At 36.3% G+C, this 14,904-nt stretch overlaps 1 protein-coding gene across 2 annotated transcripts in view; it reads right to left on the bottom strand.

The window, feature by feature from the left end:
• The window catches only part of Pccb (propionyl-CoA carboxylase subunit beta), a 94,690-nt gene that overhangs the window by 56,254 nt on the left and 23,532 nt on the right, over window positions 1-14,904 (bottom strand). For both annotated transcript variants that reach the window (XM_003476736.5, XM_013159936.3), the window contains one exon: window positions 13,681-13,791. In XM_003476736.5, coding sequence (XP_003476784.1) covers window positions 13,681-13,791 — 111 coding nt within the window. The remainder of the gene's footprint in view (window positions 1-13,680; window positions 13,792-14,904) is intronic.

Here is a 14,904-nt window from a genome sequence, read left to right as displayed (position 1 = left end):
CATAGGTTGTGTGCTCCCTTCCACGTCCTCAATAAACATGTTTTCTTTTTTCACTGTTTGCTTCTCTATTGTGCCAGAAAACTCTAACAATGTCATATACAGATATAAATTCCCCATGATGAATGTCATCATTATGTATATCTAAAATGTACCAATAAATTTAATTAATTTTGAAAAATATGAGTCAAATCTCTAGAGAAATTAAAGTTTGTTGAATTCAATTAAAATGAAAGTACAATTTCTCATACCATACAATGCAGAGAAATCAGTTGTGAGAATTCTGGAAAGTTATAGCACTGAGTACACAAATTAAAAAAGAGAAAGGCTCCAAAAAACCACCTAAGATTTCACCTTAAAAAATCTTCAAAAAATAAGTACAAATTAAGTAATAAGATGAAATAATAAAAATTGGAGGGCCAGGGATTTAGCTCAATGGCACAAGTGCCTGCCTGGAAAGTGTAAGGTTATGAGTTCGATCCCAGGTACAAAAAAAACAAAAAAAGCAGAAACCAATAAAGAATAACCCATAAAAACAAAAGTTGGTATTTTGAAAAGATAAATGAAAATAAGCCTCCCTACAGGATTAAATAACAACAACAAATAAAAAAGACATAATTTACTAATAAAAGAAAGAGGGAGCATCACTACAAATCTCATGGACATTAAAAAAGGGCTGACCAAGGAACACATGCACATAATTCCAACTACTCAGCAAAAGGATTGCTGGAGTCCTTTAAGCCCAGCCTGGACAACTATGTAAAACCCTATCTCAAAATAAATGGAAAAGAGTGGGGGTAGCTCAGCAACTGAGCATGCAAATCCTGCAAAATATTTAAGGACAAAATAATTCTTTTTCAAGTGAAAAGGAATCGCCCTGAGCCACATAACAAATATATACTTAACAGTTAATGTATGACATAAAATATCCTTTTAAAAATACTTTTATTGTAATATTTTAAAAGGGAGGCAAAATAAGGTGGGCTGCAGGTCAGTCATGTGTGCCTAAAACTTCTTTAGGATGGAAACAGAGGAAACACCTCCTAACTCATTCTATGAGGCCAGCAGTGTTAAGTGCCTGCATTCAATCCCTAGTACCACCAAAAAATAAATATATACAAACATATGCAAACACACAGTATATATATATATATATATATATATATATATATATATATATATGTATATGTATATATAGTGTGTGTGTATGTATAGGGTACATATTGTGTATATATGATATATATCATAAAAACTGGGATTTATTGGAAAGCAAAGCCAATTTAGGTCATAAGCAATGAAATCTATCACATCAACAGCCTAAAGAAGAAAAAATCACATGATCATATCAATAAGTGCAGGAAAAAACAGCTGACAAAATCCAATACTTACGTATAATTAAAAGCTCTCCACAGATTTGAAGAGAAGGGAACTTTCTATCTTGGTGAAAAAAAATCTATAAAAAACTTACAGTTAATATCATATTTAGTGAGAAACTAGCAGCTTTGATGTTAAAAGTCAGAACCAAGGCAAGAATGTCCCCTCACCACTACTTTTAACACTGTATTTTAGAAACTCTAACTCATACAATAAGACAGGGTACAAAATGTACAAAGATTAAGAAGGAAGAAATCAAACTGTCTTTGTTCTCATATAACATAACTCTGTTGCTCAGATTTTTGTTGCTGAGATAAAATACCTGACAGGAAGAACAGTTTATTTTAGCTCACAGTTTCAGAGGTTCCAGTCCACAATCAGTTGGCTCCAAAAAGAAAGATCACGGTAAACGGACAGGACAGAGGAAAGCAGCTTAGCACAGGACAGCTGAGAAGCAGAGCAAGGGAGGTCCAGAGAGAAAATAAAACCTTCAAAGGCCTAACACACTACCTGCACCAGGCCCCTTCTCTGAGAGTCCGCTCGGCTACGTACTCATCAGTAAGTTAATCCAGGGATCAGGTTAGCACCCTCAAAATCCAATCACCTTCAAAAGCCCCATCTCTGGACATATGAGACTTCTGGGGACATGTTTGATCCTCACCATAACATAATCATCAGTGTAGTCTACGGCCATTCCACCCTGAACATGCCTAATCTCGTCTATCTCAGAAGCTAAGCAAAGTTGGGCCTGATTAATACTGGACAGGAGACCAATCACAACTTTATCATCAGGGCAGAGAATCTGAAAGGACTAACAAAAAGAACTCTGGAATTAGTGACTGTAGAAGTGTTGCAAGACACAAGGTTGATACACAAAAGTCAACTGCTTTCTGACATAACCAGAAATGACTAAATGGGATTTAAAACTGAAAAACATACACCATTTACATTTTCATTAGCACACGAGATACGTGGGTATAAACTTAACAAAATACTTACAGGATCTAACAAAACATTTATAGAACAACTGTAAAATTTTGATGAGAGAAATAAAAGAACCAAATAAATGGAGATATTCCATGTTCAAAGATAGGAATGCTTAAGGGTGTCAAAATTTCATTTCTTACAAACTTTATTACTGATTCAACACAATCCTAATCAAAATACCAAAATTTTGTGTATATCAAGAAAATGATCCACTGTTCAACCCTTTGTCCACTTTTGACCTTTTTTCTTGTTTGATTTTTATAGAATTTAAACAAATGTATTCTAAACTCTTACAAGATAAATGATTTGCAAGAATTTTTTCTGATACTGTTAGTAGCTTTATTCTGTTCAGTCACTTTCATGCATAAAATATTTTATATAGTAAACTTTGTCTTGCTTTTTTATTAATTTTATTAATGCATTTGGCATTATATCAAATAAATTATTGCAAGTCCAGTATCATGAAATCCCCGGTTTTTCTTAACTGAACATTGTAGATTCTCAATTCTTATTTGCTATCAGAACATGAAATGAAAAAATTAGAAATAGTCAATTTAAATTTCCACACTCCATGGTTCCAATTCAGTTACTGTCTTGTCTGTAGTACTATCAGTATTTGAGTAGGTCACGTTCTGTTAGCCAAGCAAGCTACGAAGGCCAGACACAATAGTTGTTGTGGGGTTTCTCATACTCCTGTCTTCCCTCCCCCCTCCCCCCCCCCGTCTTTTTAACACAGGGTCTCACTATGAAATTCAGTCTGGCCTTAAGCTCACTTTGTAGCCCAGGCTAGTCTCGAATTCCCAGTGATCCTCCTGCCTTTGAGGTAGAAAATGAAAATTAAACTTATGTAAACTTTTAATATACCACAGATGTCACTGATATATTTTTTTCAACAGTTAAAAATGTTCTAAAGTTTATATGGTGAGGCAAAGATCCAGAGAGCCATCATCACACTGAACAAAAATCAGAGGAATGATGGTATCTAATTTCAAGACATACTATAAATTTATAATAAATCAAGATGACATGCTATTGGCTAATTCATCAACAGAACAGAGTCCAGAAGTAAACAGATACAGTCAACTGATCTTTGAAAAACAAGCAAAAGCAATACAATGGAGGAAAAAAGGACTTCAAATCATGGTGCCAGAACAACCAGACCCTGGAATGAAAAACTCTATGAGAAAATTTAACATCCTTCACAAAAATTAACTCCACATGGATCACAAACCTAAAAGGGAAGAGGAGTACATGATTCCTAGGATATAATAGGAGAAAACTAAATCTTGGTTTTGGCAGTGTCTTTTTAGAAGCAGCATGAAAAACGATGAAAAAAATAACTGATAAGCTGTACTTCGTTAAAATTTAAAAGTTACAGCCTCGGAGAGAGTAATTTGCAAGAGACATATTAGATGAAGGACAATTATCTAAAATAACACAAAAAAACTCATAACAATAAGAACACAAACAATGCATTAACACATTCCCACTGACTTGAGCCACTGGAGGTACATGCATTACCGCCCAGTGGGCAGCTTGTACCACCAGATGGAACTGTCCCATGTCGCCCAGTGGGACAGTCGTGTATGTACCTATATTGGTTCAGAACTCACCAGCAACAAGCTATAACACAGGCCAAAGACAAACAGATATTTCACTGAACAAAATATACAGATGGCAAATGAGCATGTGAGAGATGCTACACATCATATGTCATCAGAGAATTGTAAATTAAAATGAGACACCACTATACACCAAAAATGGCCAAACTCCAGAATACTGATACTGCCAAAGGCTGGCTAGGATGTGGAACAGCAGAACTCCATCCGTTGCTGGTGGGAATGTGAAATGGTACAGCAACTTTATAAGAGTATTTGACAACTCCTAACAAACTGAACATAATTTTAACATATGATTCTACAATTGTACTCCTTGGTATTTACTCAAACGGGTTGAAAATTTGTATCCATATGAAAACCTACATTTGGATGTTTATAGCAGCTTTGTTGGTAATGCCAAAACATAAGAGGATCCAAGATGTCTTTTGGTAACTGAATGAATAAAGCCCAAAACAGCCAGTTAATGAAATACTACTTGGTGCTAGAAAGAAAAGGGCTATTAAACCATGAAAAGACACAAAGGAACCTCATATTTCTACTTTTTTTATAGGTCTTGCTATATAACCCAGGCTGACTGCCTCTTCCTGCCTCAGCATCCCAAGTACTAAGATTACAGGTATGTGTCAGCACACTCGCATAAATGCACTACCAAGTGAAAGAAACCAATATGAAAAGCCTAAAAGACAGAATGCCTCCAACCACATGACATTCTGGAATAGGAAACAGGTATAGTGGTAGTAGAAAGATTAATAGTCGTCTGAGGTTAGGGGAGGAGACAGGAATAGGCAAAGCACAAAGTACTTTTAGGGTAAATTATTCTGTATGACAAAGTTCATGGTAAATTTGTCTAAACCCATAGAATGAATAACATCAAATGTGAACCATAATGTAAACTCTGAACTTTGGATAATGGTACATAAAGAAAGGCTCTTCAATTGTAACTAACGTACCACTTTGTCAGGGAGTGTTGATAAAAGGAGAGGCTACACATAAGTGTGAAAGAGCATAGAGGAAATCTCTGTACCTTTTGCTCTAATTTTCTGTGAATGTCAAAGTACGCTTAAAACAATAAAGTCTATCCAAACCCCAAATGTCCAAGTAAATCTCAAAATAATTATCCTAAATGAAAGCCACCATGGATCTACGAAAGAACACATACTTTTCATATGCCTTTGTACACATAAAATATTTTGGAAGGCTGTTAACAAAAAATGCAATTTATCTTTATTGACAAAAGAGAGATCAATGGTCACCAATGACAGGCTGGGGAAAAATAAGGACGGATTAGAAACTATATGAGAAACTTTTGGAGGTGAAGAACGTTCATTACTTCAATCGTGTGGTAACTCCCTTATGGTTGTATACAGTTGTCAAACTGTACAGTACATACAGTTTAAATTGTGTAAATTATCATACATCAAATACATCCCTCTCAATATGGTTGTCAAAAAAAAAAAAGGTGTAGCAATGGATGTAGCTGCATGTATCTATAGTTACAGCACAGTCAATAAATTATTTTCTTGGACATATTGAAGATAACCATTTCTAAAGTCCTATCTGCTCATTTCTCACACTGCAATCTTACCAACCTTTTATTGGTAGTACAATTCCACAACATATGACCAACAAAACAGGACATACTGGAATGACCAGAAAGTAGGCTAAGAGATATACTACATAAATTGGCCTTTCACAATTCTTAAATTATTTGTCACAGAAGAGAGCTGTTAATCATTTTGAAGAGGTTGGGGAGAACAGGAGTTCTTAAAGAGCAGGGTATGTCTATAACAGATATTATTCAATTTATCTACTAAGATTTTATTGTTAAGGAATCTTTTAATAGTAGACAGAATTGGGAATAGCAACTTTTAAAACTGTCATTAGTTCTGCAATATTAGCCAAAACGTTTAGGAAAGAATATATATTTAGGTTCAGTTACTTGTATTCTGTACTTTTAAAACAATCTGTACTGTAATTTTATATAGCATACACACATGGCCATAATCTCCTTCTGTACTACACAATTTTGTTGACAAAATGGAATTTGTTTTCTCTTCTTGGAAAAGAACACTGTTATTTAATAGAGCTTTCAGAGATGTCATCTCACACACATACAGAACATACACTTGGCTGTAAGACACCACATAGAAAATGAGTAGTAAAATACTTTAAATAGGAGTCATACTGTGGAATGGTATAAGTCATAGATTTTCTGATCTTCATTTGTTACTGTGCTCATAAACCAAATTAAAAACAAAAAACAGGCTAGGTATGGTGGTACACACCTGTAATCCCAGCATTCGGGAAACTGAGGAAAGAGGATCACTAAGTCCGAGGCTAGCCAGGGATACATAGTAAGTTTATGAGCAGCCTGAAGTGAACAGCAAGACCCTGCCTCAATAAATAAGTAAATAAACAAATAAGAACTAAGACACATTAATGCTCATAAGGTAATGTGCACATGTGACATTAGTTCTCCTCAAAAGCACACAGAAGCCACTTTAAAGGGGCCACTACTGAGTTAAAGGCAGTTTGAACAAAACTAATAATGGATTATTATAAATGATTGAGTAAATTAAGAATACAGGAATCAATATTAATAGATGAAATAAATTTCTAAGACAATAGAAAGCTTAAGTAAAATGAAAAACTATATGATATAAGTGATAGAATTGAATTATAAGCATTTTTTAAATATCAAAATATAGTTAATTTGGACAACATATATCCACGGGTATCTTGTAGAAAATGTAGAGAACATTTGTGTGGTTTCAAGGCCCCTTTCTAAAGAATAATAATTTGTTATAAAGGGAAAAATAGCAACCCACAGCAAAGAAATTAGACACCATCTTGAACTACCAAATCAGTATCACTAAGCCAGGTGTTGGGGCAGACAGAATTTCAGGGTAAGAAGGCTGGTTGATAAGTTATCACATTTGGACACTAATAAAGAAAAAATAAGAATTTATAAACAAAATATCCAAGAATCCTGGAACATGACTGAAAGACCAAACTTACAAATTGTTAACAATGAAGAGGGTACTAAGCTACAAATTGAAGGCACAGAAAATCTATTTGGGGAAGTAGCAGAAAATGAATCTTGGGAAAGATAAGGACATCTAGGTATAGGAGGCATTTAGAACCCTAAACAGGCTTCACTAGCAAAGAATGTCCCCATACCACATTATTCTATACCCTTACACTTTAAGTATAAATAAATAACACTAGAAGTGGTAAGACAGAAATGTCAAGTCACTTATAAAGACAAACACTCAAAATAACTGTATATTTCTCAGCAGAAACTCTAAAGGCCAGGAGAGAACAGAACAGTGCATGTCAAGCCCTGAAAGAAAATACTTGCAAACCCAGATTACTATATCCAGCAAAGATATCCTTCAGAATTAAAGGGAAATCAAGACCTTCTAAAATAATCATACACTAAAGGAATTCATGACTAGAAGCCTGCATTGCAGAAGACATATAAAGGAATCCTACCCAGAGAAGAGGAAGCATAGATAAATAAGAATTAGGAAAGAATCAAACATTAGGAAAAAACAACAAAATTATGGGAATTAGTATAAATCTTTCAATAATAATCCCAAATGGAAATGTTCTCACTAATTCAACTAAAGGACACAAACTTGCAGAATGTCTTAAAAAACCAAAACCCAACTGTTTGCTGCCTACAAGCTATACACCTCAGTGGCAAAAACATACAGCCTGAAAGTGAAGGAATGGAAAACAATATTCCACTTAAATGGAATCTAAAAGTAAGAAGAGTAGCTGTACTAATATTTCACAAAACAGATTTCAAACCAAAATTAGAAGACATAAAGAAGGCCACTACATAATGGTAAAGTTAAAAATATATATGCACTGAACATCAATGTGTCCAATTTCACAAAACAAAGACTCCTCAACATACAGAGATAGGTGTCAAGGTCATAAGAAGTTCCCTCATATCACTCACAGGTCATCCAGAATGAATGAATGGATGGACGGATGAAACAGTTAAAAAACACCACAGATCAGATGGACTTAACATACATCTGCAGAGCATGTCATCCAATAACTGCAGAACACACATTCTTTTCAGCAGCACATTGAACTTTTTCCAAAACAGATCATATTTTAGTCTATAGTCTTAAGCTTCACAAAAAGTTGAAACAATTACTTACATCTTATCACATCACAATGAGGTAAAACTAGAAATCAACAGCAAGAAAACCTATACAAATAACACAAACAAACTTAAATTTAACAATTCACTTAAAAAACTCTCTTCTACAAATTGTGTAGGGAAAGCTAAGTAACATATACAGATGATTGAAACTAGAACCCCATCTTAAAATAGCTTACTTTTCTTATTGTTGAGACAAAATACCTGACACCCAAAGGTAAAGGAGGAAAGGTTTACTGTAGCTACAATTTGCAGAGGTTTCAGTTCATAGCTGGCTAACTTCAAGATTGGGTGGCACAGCAGGGAAGCATCACAGAGGAAAAACACTTCATGGCAGGCAGAAGGCAAGCAAGCAGCAAGCAGTGACACCAGCAGCAGACCTGCCTTCTTTCTGTCCCTTTAAATCCATCCAGGCTACCCAACCTTTGGGCGGGGCCACCCATACTCAGGGTGGGTTTTCCCATTACCCACACCTGGAACAATGCTAAGCCAACCAGTGGCCTAATTTAATAATCACACACCCTTAATCCCAGCATCCTACACACTAGTCCAGCCCCCTCTGAAAAGCCCCACTTATGACTGCATGAAGCTTTTGGGGGATATCCAGATGCAAACCATAAAAATCCCTATCTGTTACAGTGTACAAAAATAAACTCAAAATGGATCAAAGACCTAAATGTAAGACACAAAACTTTTGAAAGTGCTGGAAAACATAAGAGAAATGCTTCAAGACATAGGTACAGGCAAAGACTTCCTGAATAGGACTTCAATACCACAGAAATAGCAAGAATTAATAAGAGATTGCACCAGGTTAAAAAGCTTCTGCACAGCAAAAGAAACAACAGAGAAAAAAGCTTACACAATGGAGAAAAGCTTTGCCAACTACACTTCTGATGAATGTTAAAAGAAAAAACTCATGAGTCCAAAATAATATTCCAACCCAAAATTGGGCCAATGAACTGAACAGACAATTTCCCAAATAATAAAAACAAGCTTTTTTCAAATTTGTGTGGTACCAGAGACCAAATCTAGAGCCTTTACCCTGGGCTGCACACCCAGCCCTTTTTTAAATTTTGAGACAGGTTCTCACTCAATCACTAGGCTCACTAGGCTAGACTTAAACTTTTGCTCCTTCTGCCTGAGTCTTTAACAGTGCTGGGGTTACAGCTATATGCCACCACACATGTCTCAAAAGGTCAGTAATCATAGAAAATGTTCTGCATCTTTAGCCATTAAAGAAATGCAAATAAAAACCATACCGAGATTCCATCTTATCCCAGTCAGAATGGTTATCAGAAATACCAAAAGGAAGAAATGCTGGCAAGTATATAGGAAAAAAGCAAGGCCTCCACGCTGTAGATGGGAATGTTAATTAGTATAGCCACCATAGTAATCAGTAGAAGGTTCCTCAAAAAAACTAAAAGTAGAAGTACTACATAATCCAGCTATATGCCCCTCCTTGACACATATTCACAGTCAGCACAGTATATAGATGTAGTGTGTGTGTATATACAGATATACTTGCACACACATGTTTATTGAGGCACAATTACAACAGCCAAGACAGGAATCAGCTTAAGAATCCACCAATGCATGAATGGATAAAGAACATGTGGTACAGACACACAATGGAGTATCATTCAGCTATAAAGAACAAAAACATGTCATTTTCAGGAAAATGGATGGATCTGGAGTTCATCATGTTAAGTGAAACAAGTCAGACTCAGAAAGACAAATATTTGCTTTCCTAATATGTGGGATCTAAGAGATTAAAAAAAAGTATGAAAGGAGAAGAGGGAGCTATTAGAGAAGAAGTGGAGGTGTGGGGGGAGACACAGTAGGAAAGATGGATATAATCGAAACATGATATATGCATGTGTGAAAATGCCACAATGAAGCAGAATATTTTTAAAAATTAAAATGCACTAATGTTTATTGGGGAAAAGACTGAAATCACAATGGAATAAAAGTAAAAATAAAGAGGTAAAAATATTCACAATACATGAAAATTTAGTATCACACTTTTAAATAATCAATGAGTCAAAAAAGAAATCACAGGAAGTAACAAAATACCTTCAGACAAATTTTAAAATACCAAAACTTGGAGACTCCAAGGAAAGAAATGCCGAAGAGAAATTTATAGGTCCAAACAGTGAAAGAAAGATGTTTTTAATTCCAGCACTTTGAAGGCTAAAGCAGAAAGATGGCAAATTGAAGTCCCGCCTATGCAACGTAGGGAGACTGCCTCAAAACAACAAAAATAATAATCACAGTAACAATACCTGGGGATGTAGCTCAGTGGTACAGCACCCCTAGGTTTGACCCCCCAGCACTGCTAAAACAGTATGAGGACAACAATACCCAGTACCCCATAAAAAATTTTGTATGAAGCATTAAAAGGTAAAAAGCCATTTTGAATTCAAGCCTTACTCAAATGATTAAGAATTCTTTTCATTTAAAATCATTTAAAAAGCATTGAAAGAGGGAAAACCATAAGTCATAGAGTAGGAAAAGATGGTACAACACAGATAACTGGAAAAGAACAAATATTCAGAATGCACAAGGAACTTTTTTTTAAAACATCTACTTGAGAAACAAACTAAAAACTGAATTTTTAAATATGAGAAAAAGAGTTGAACAGGCACACCACAAAGAAATATGAAAAGGCACTCAATCTGGGTTATGTAAATTAAGAGCACAGTGAGGCTATCCTACAAGCCTCAAAGTGGCATAATTAAGACATGTTAAGTACTGGCAAGGATGTGGAATAAGTGAAATTCTCACACTGCTGCCAGAATTGCAAACTGCTGCAATCTCTTCCATCAGGAATTACATAGAATAGCTGAAGATATGTATATCTTGTGACCCAAGCTTGCCTAAGAACTGAAACACGGGTATACCATGGTATATGGTTAAAAATATGTTTAATACCATTATTTGCAATGACAAAAATTTTGAAACAAACCAAATGTCCATTAACAACAAAATGGATGAATATATTAAGGCATACCAAACACACAGCTATTAAAATAAGTGAGCTGTATTTGCAAAGAACACAGATAAGTCTTAAAAACACAATGAGCCAGAAGCCATTCACAGAGGAATACATTTTGATCTTCAAATGGACAAAACAATTTATATGATTTAGTAACGCACACTTAAAATTTTTAATTATCAAATTTTTTAATTATCAAGCAAATTTTTTAAATTACCATAAATGTTGAAAATTAAGTAATTCTATGCAGGATGGAGGCAAAAAATCATTCTAAATGATTAGAAAAGGAACTGTGGGTGTAACCTGATGGCAAAGTGAGTGTTTAGCATATATAGGGCTCTGGGTTCAAATCCCAGCATCAAAAGGAAAAAAGAAAAAAAAGATAAGGACAGGACATAAGCCCAGGGCTCTTGGAAAGCTATTTTGTCACCAGAGTATTACTTATATAGATGTGTATTAATAACAATTGTTAAACTGTAAGTATCATTTGTAGTTTTCTGAGTATATACTGCATTAAAAAATTTAAATGATTTTAAAATTAAATGAAAGAAGACAAAAGGACCAAAGCAGCAAGAACAGACAATAATTCAGGTAGGAAATTACATAGTGTAATCACAGTTGTAGCAGTTTAAGTAAGAAGTAACCTTAAGAAGCACTGTGATTGTATTTTGGGCTATGTCCTAAAGTAAAGCTGATTGAATATGACAGAAAAGATGAGTCACAACAGTGGTAAACTCTTTGACCTGAGCTGCGACTTCCTGGATATCAAAACCTATTGAAATACTCATTAAAGGCCAAATGGAAAGGCTGGCAGGTAGGTAAGTGCATAATCCTGGAGAAAGAGATCTGAGAATTTTGCCAGCCTATAAATCAATATTACAGTCATGAAACTAAATAAGGTTACCAAAGGAATAACAGATATAATAGGAAAAACAAGACTATGCCTAATTTGCCTTAGAAGAGAGGTGCTCAACTAGAACAAATGCTCAGGAATGTCAGCAGGACTTAGCCATGCAAGAATCACTGTCTGTGGGAGACCAGACAGGAAGGGCAGAGGCCTAACTGGCCTCCTCCATGAACACTAAGGAGAAAGGCAGTGTGCAAGCGTGCTGACACATTCCATGAAAAAGTCAACACAGCTGAGATCCAGCTGTTACCTGGACATGTACTACAGATGGTGGGAGGCAGATGAAACTTGTATTATTTTAACTGCTTGTTCCTGTGTCTGAGTAAAGGCTGGGTAAGCCAGACTCGTGGGGCTCTGCTGATTTAGAAGAACAGGCTTAGGAGACTGGGGGAACAGCACTAAACTAACCTGTTAAAGAAAAGATGAGAAGATAGAATTAGTGCAAGAGTGCAAGAGTTTGCAAACTAGGAGAGGGCTTTTGTCTATGAAGATAGGAAAGACTGAACAGAATTAAGTTCTGACGGGAGGATCCAATACTGAGATTAGTAAAGGATCAGAGAAGGGACAGCACAAGCCTAGTGAAGAGGTGTGGAGAGCTGTGTTCAGCGATGCGCATGTGCATAGGGGAAGGGAAAGGAAAGGGATCCCTCAGCCAGAGGCAACGGTCTCATGCCTCCATTCGTAACAGCAGCAAAGAAGAGACACTGCAGCACCAGCTAGATATAGACAGACAGATTGACTTAATATGCAGAGTTCAGGGAATTTTGCTTTATTCAGGAAGTAAGCGATTTGGTCATCTTAACTTTTGAAAGCTATCCCTGTTGTTTGAACATATATGTTGCTTTCAGTATGTCACAAGTAACGAAATAGTTGGGTCAGAGTGTAAGCACTTTTGAAACTTCTGAACTGCTACTGCCAAAGTGCCTTGAGAAAAAGTGTTTCCCAACTACAGCTGCTCCCCAATTGTCTTCCCACACTGAATGACTATCATTACTTTCCGCCCACCTCCATCTTTCTGTCTGGGTATTTACTGCTTACTTTTGTAAATATTTTAAGAGATAAAAGCTGGTTTTTTTTTAAATGTCCAGAGTATGGGTAATTACCCAAATGTAAATTCAATGCTTCTTTTATAAATCATTTAAAATATCATTCCATTAAAGTCACGCAAATATCAAATGAAAGTGGATGTCAGATTCGTCCATTACCATTATAAAAAAGAAAATGGTAAACAGTTGAAATAAACATGCAACATCAGAAACAGCTTCCCAATAAAACAGATTACAGAAAAACTCCCATGAGATACCTTCTGAATAGGATCCAGTAAACAGTCATTTGTATACACAGAGGACAGGATCTTTTGACTACCTGAAAACCACTTGCAATTCAGGTCAACAAGTAAAATCATTCACCAATGAAGCACATAAGCACCTTCTTTTTCCCCTGAACCTCGTAAGCTACAGATTTTGTGCTAAAACCCTCTCTGTATTAAGAACTTATCACTCCACTGAACGCCAATCAGAATACAGATAGCAACCTAGATCTGGGTCAGGAATTATTTTTGGTGCAGATAAGGAATTTCAGGACTCTCAAAGGACATCAGAAACAGATCCTTCTTTCTTACCTTCACCATGAACGTGAAGTCTGTGAGGGCTGGAGAGTAGACAGCCCCACCAGCACACGGGCCCATGATCAGAGAGATCTGAGGGATGACTCCGGATGCGGTGACATTTCTCTGCAGAGAATGAAAGGCAGAATCTGGTTACAGATATACTCAAGGCAGTATCTACAAAAAGATAAAGGCAACAAAAAAGTAACACTTGGCTTCCCTTCCAGAGAAACTGTACCTAGGAGGCAACAGAGACCCAGTCAGTGAAGTTCTTCCAGAATTATGCATATAAATTTTCCCCGTAACTTTGGATGGTGAGCATATTGCTTTCTGGGGCAAAGAACTCTTTTCTCTCCCTTTTAGCAGGAGTTACCCTAAAACTCCGTGAGAATATAGCTAGAGAGTCCCACTACTCTTGCCCAGCTGCAAACACACCTCAGGCCCAGCAAGGATTTTTTTTTTTTTTTTTTATCGGTACCAAGGATCGAACTCACGACTGCCTCCTTGCAAGGCAGGCGCTTATGCCGCTGAGCTAAATCCCCAGCCCCCAGCAACCTTTAATGTACAAAGTCACCTAGAAGGGGAATGAAAATCTCAGTATAAAAAGCAACACTTATCCTGGAGCCCTGACACTATTTTGAGCTTCTTTACACCCTCCATGAGACACACACAAACACACACACACACACACACACACACAGTCACAGAGCTGCATAACAGGTGCTGGTCTACACAAAATCTTCAAGGTCAGTATATTCCCAGGAAATCAAAGAGAGCAGAAAAGGAGGGGCCCAAAAGGGAGGACAAGGGAGCTATGACAAAATAAGCCTCAGGCCACCTCTGGGAAAGACAGAACTTGGGGACTTGAAGACCCTGGCAAGGTCACAGGTCCCAATCACACCAGGAAAAGTAGGTCCACTTTTCAGCCTCCGTTGGTTCTGAGCCCAATCTCTGTAGTCATGGGACACAGATAACAACAGTACAGAAAGGCTCTACACTCTCCACCATATAATGGGCACACACTTTTAGCTAAAGCTGAGAAGAGTCTGCAATCTTCTCCCTGCAAAAATATAAAACTGAACAAACTTGTCAAAAATAAGTATCCAGGGCTCCGGAAATGGTTCAAATATTAACAGGTAATTTCTTACTGTTATGTATTTTTTTTGTAGTTCTGTATTATGTGTAACCTTACACTGCTTTGTTTTGTTTTGTGTTTTTCTCTTTTTCCTCTTAAATAAA

This window comes from Cavia porcellus, unplaced genomic scaffold (genome assembly GCF_034190915.1).
Source record: "Cavia porcellus strain 051 isolate PalLab524CR breed Dunkin Hartley unplaced genomic scaffold, mCavPor4.1 scaffold_5, whole genome shotgun sequence".
Lineage (NCBI taxonomy): Eukaryota > Metazoa > Chordata > Mammalia > Rodentia > Caviidae > Cavia > Cavia porcellus.
This window is presented reverse-complemented; position numbering and strand designations above follow the sequence as displayed.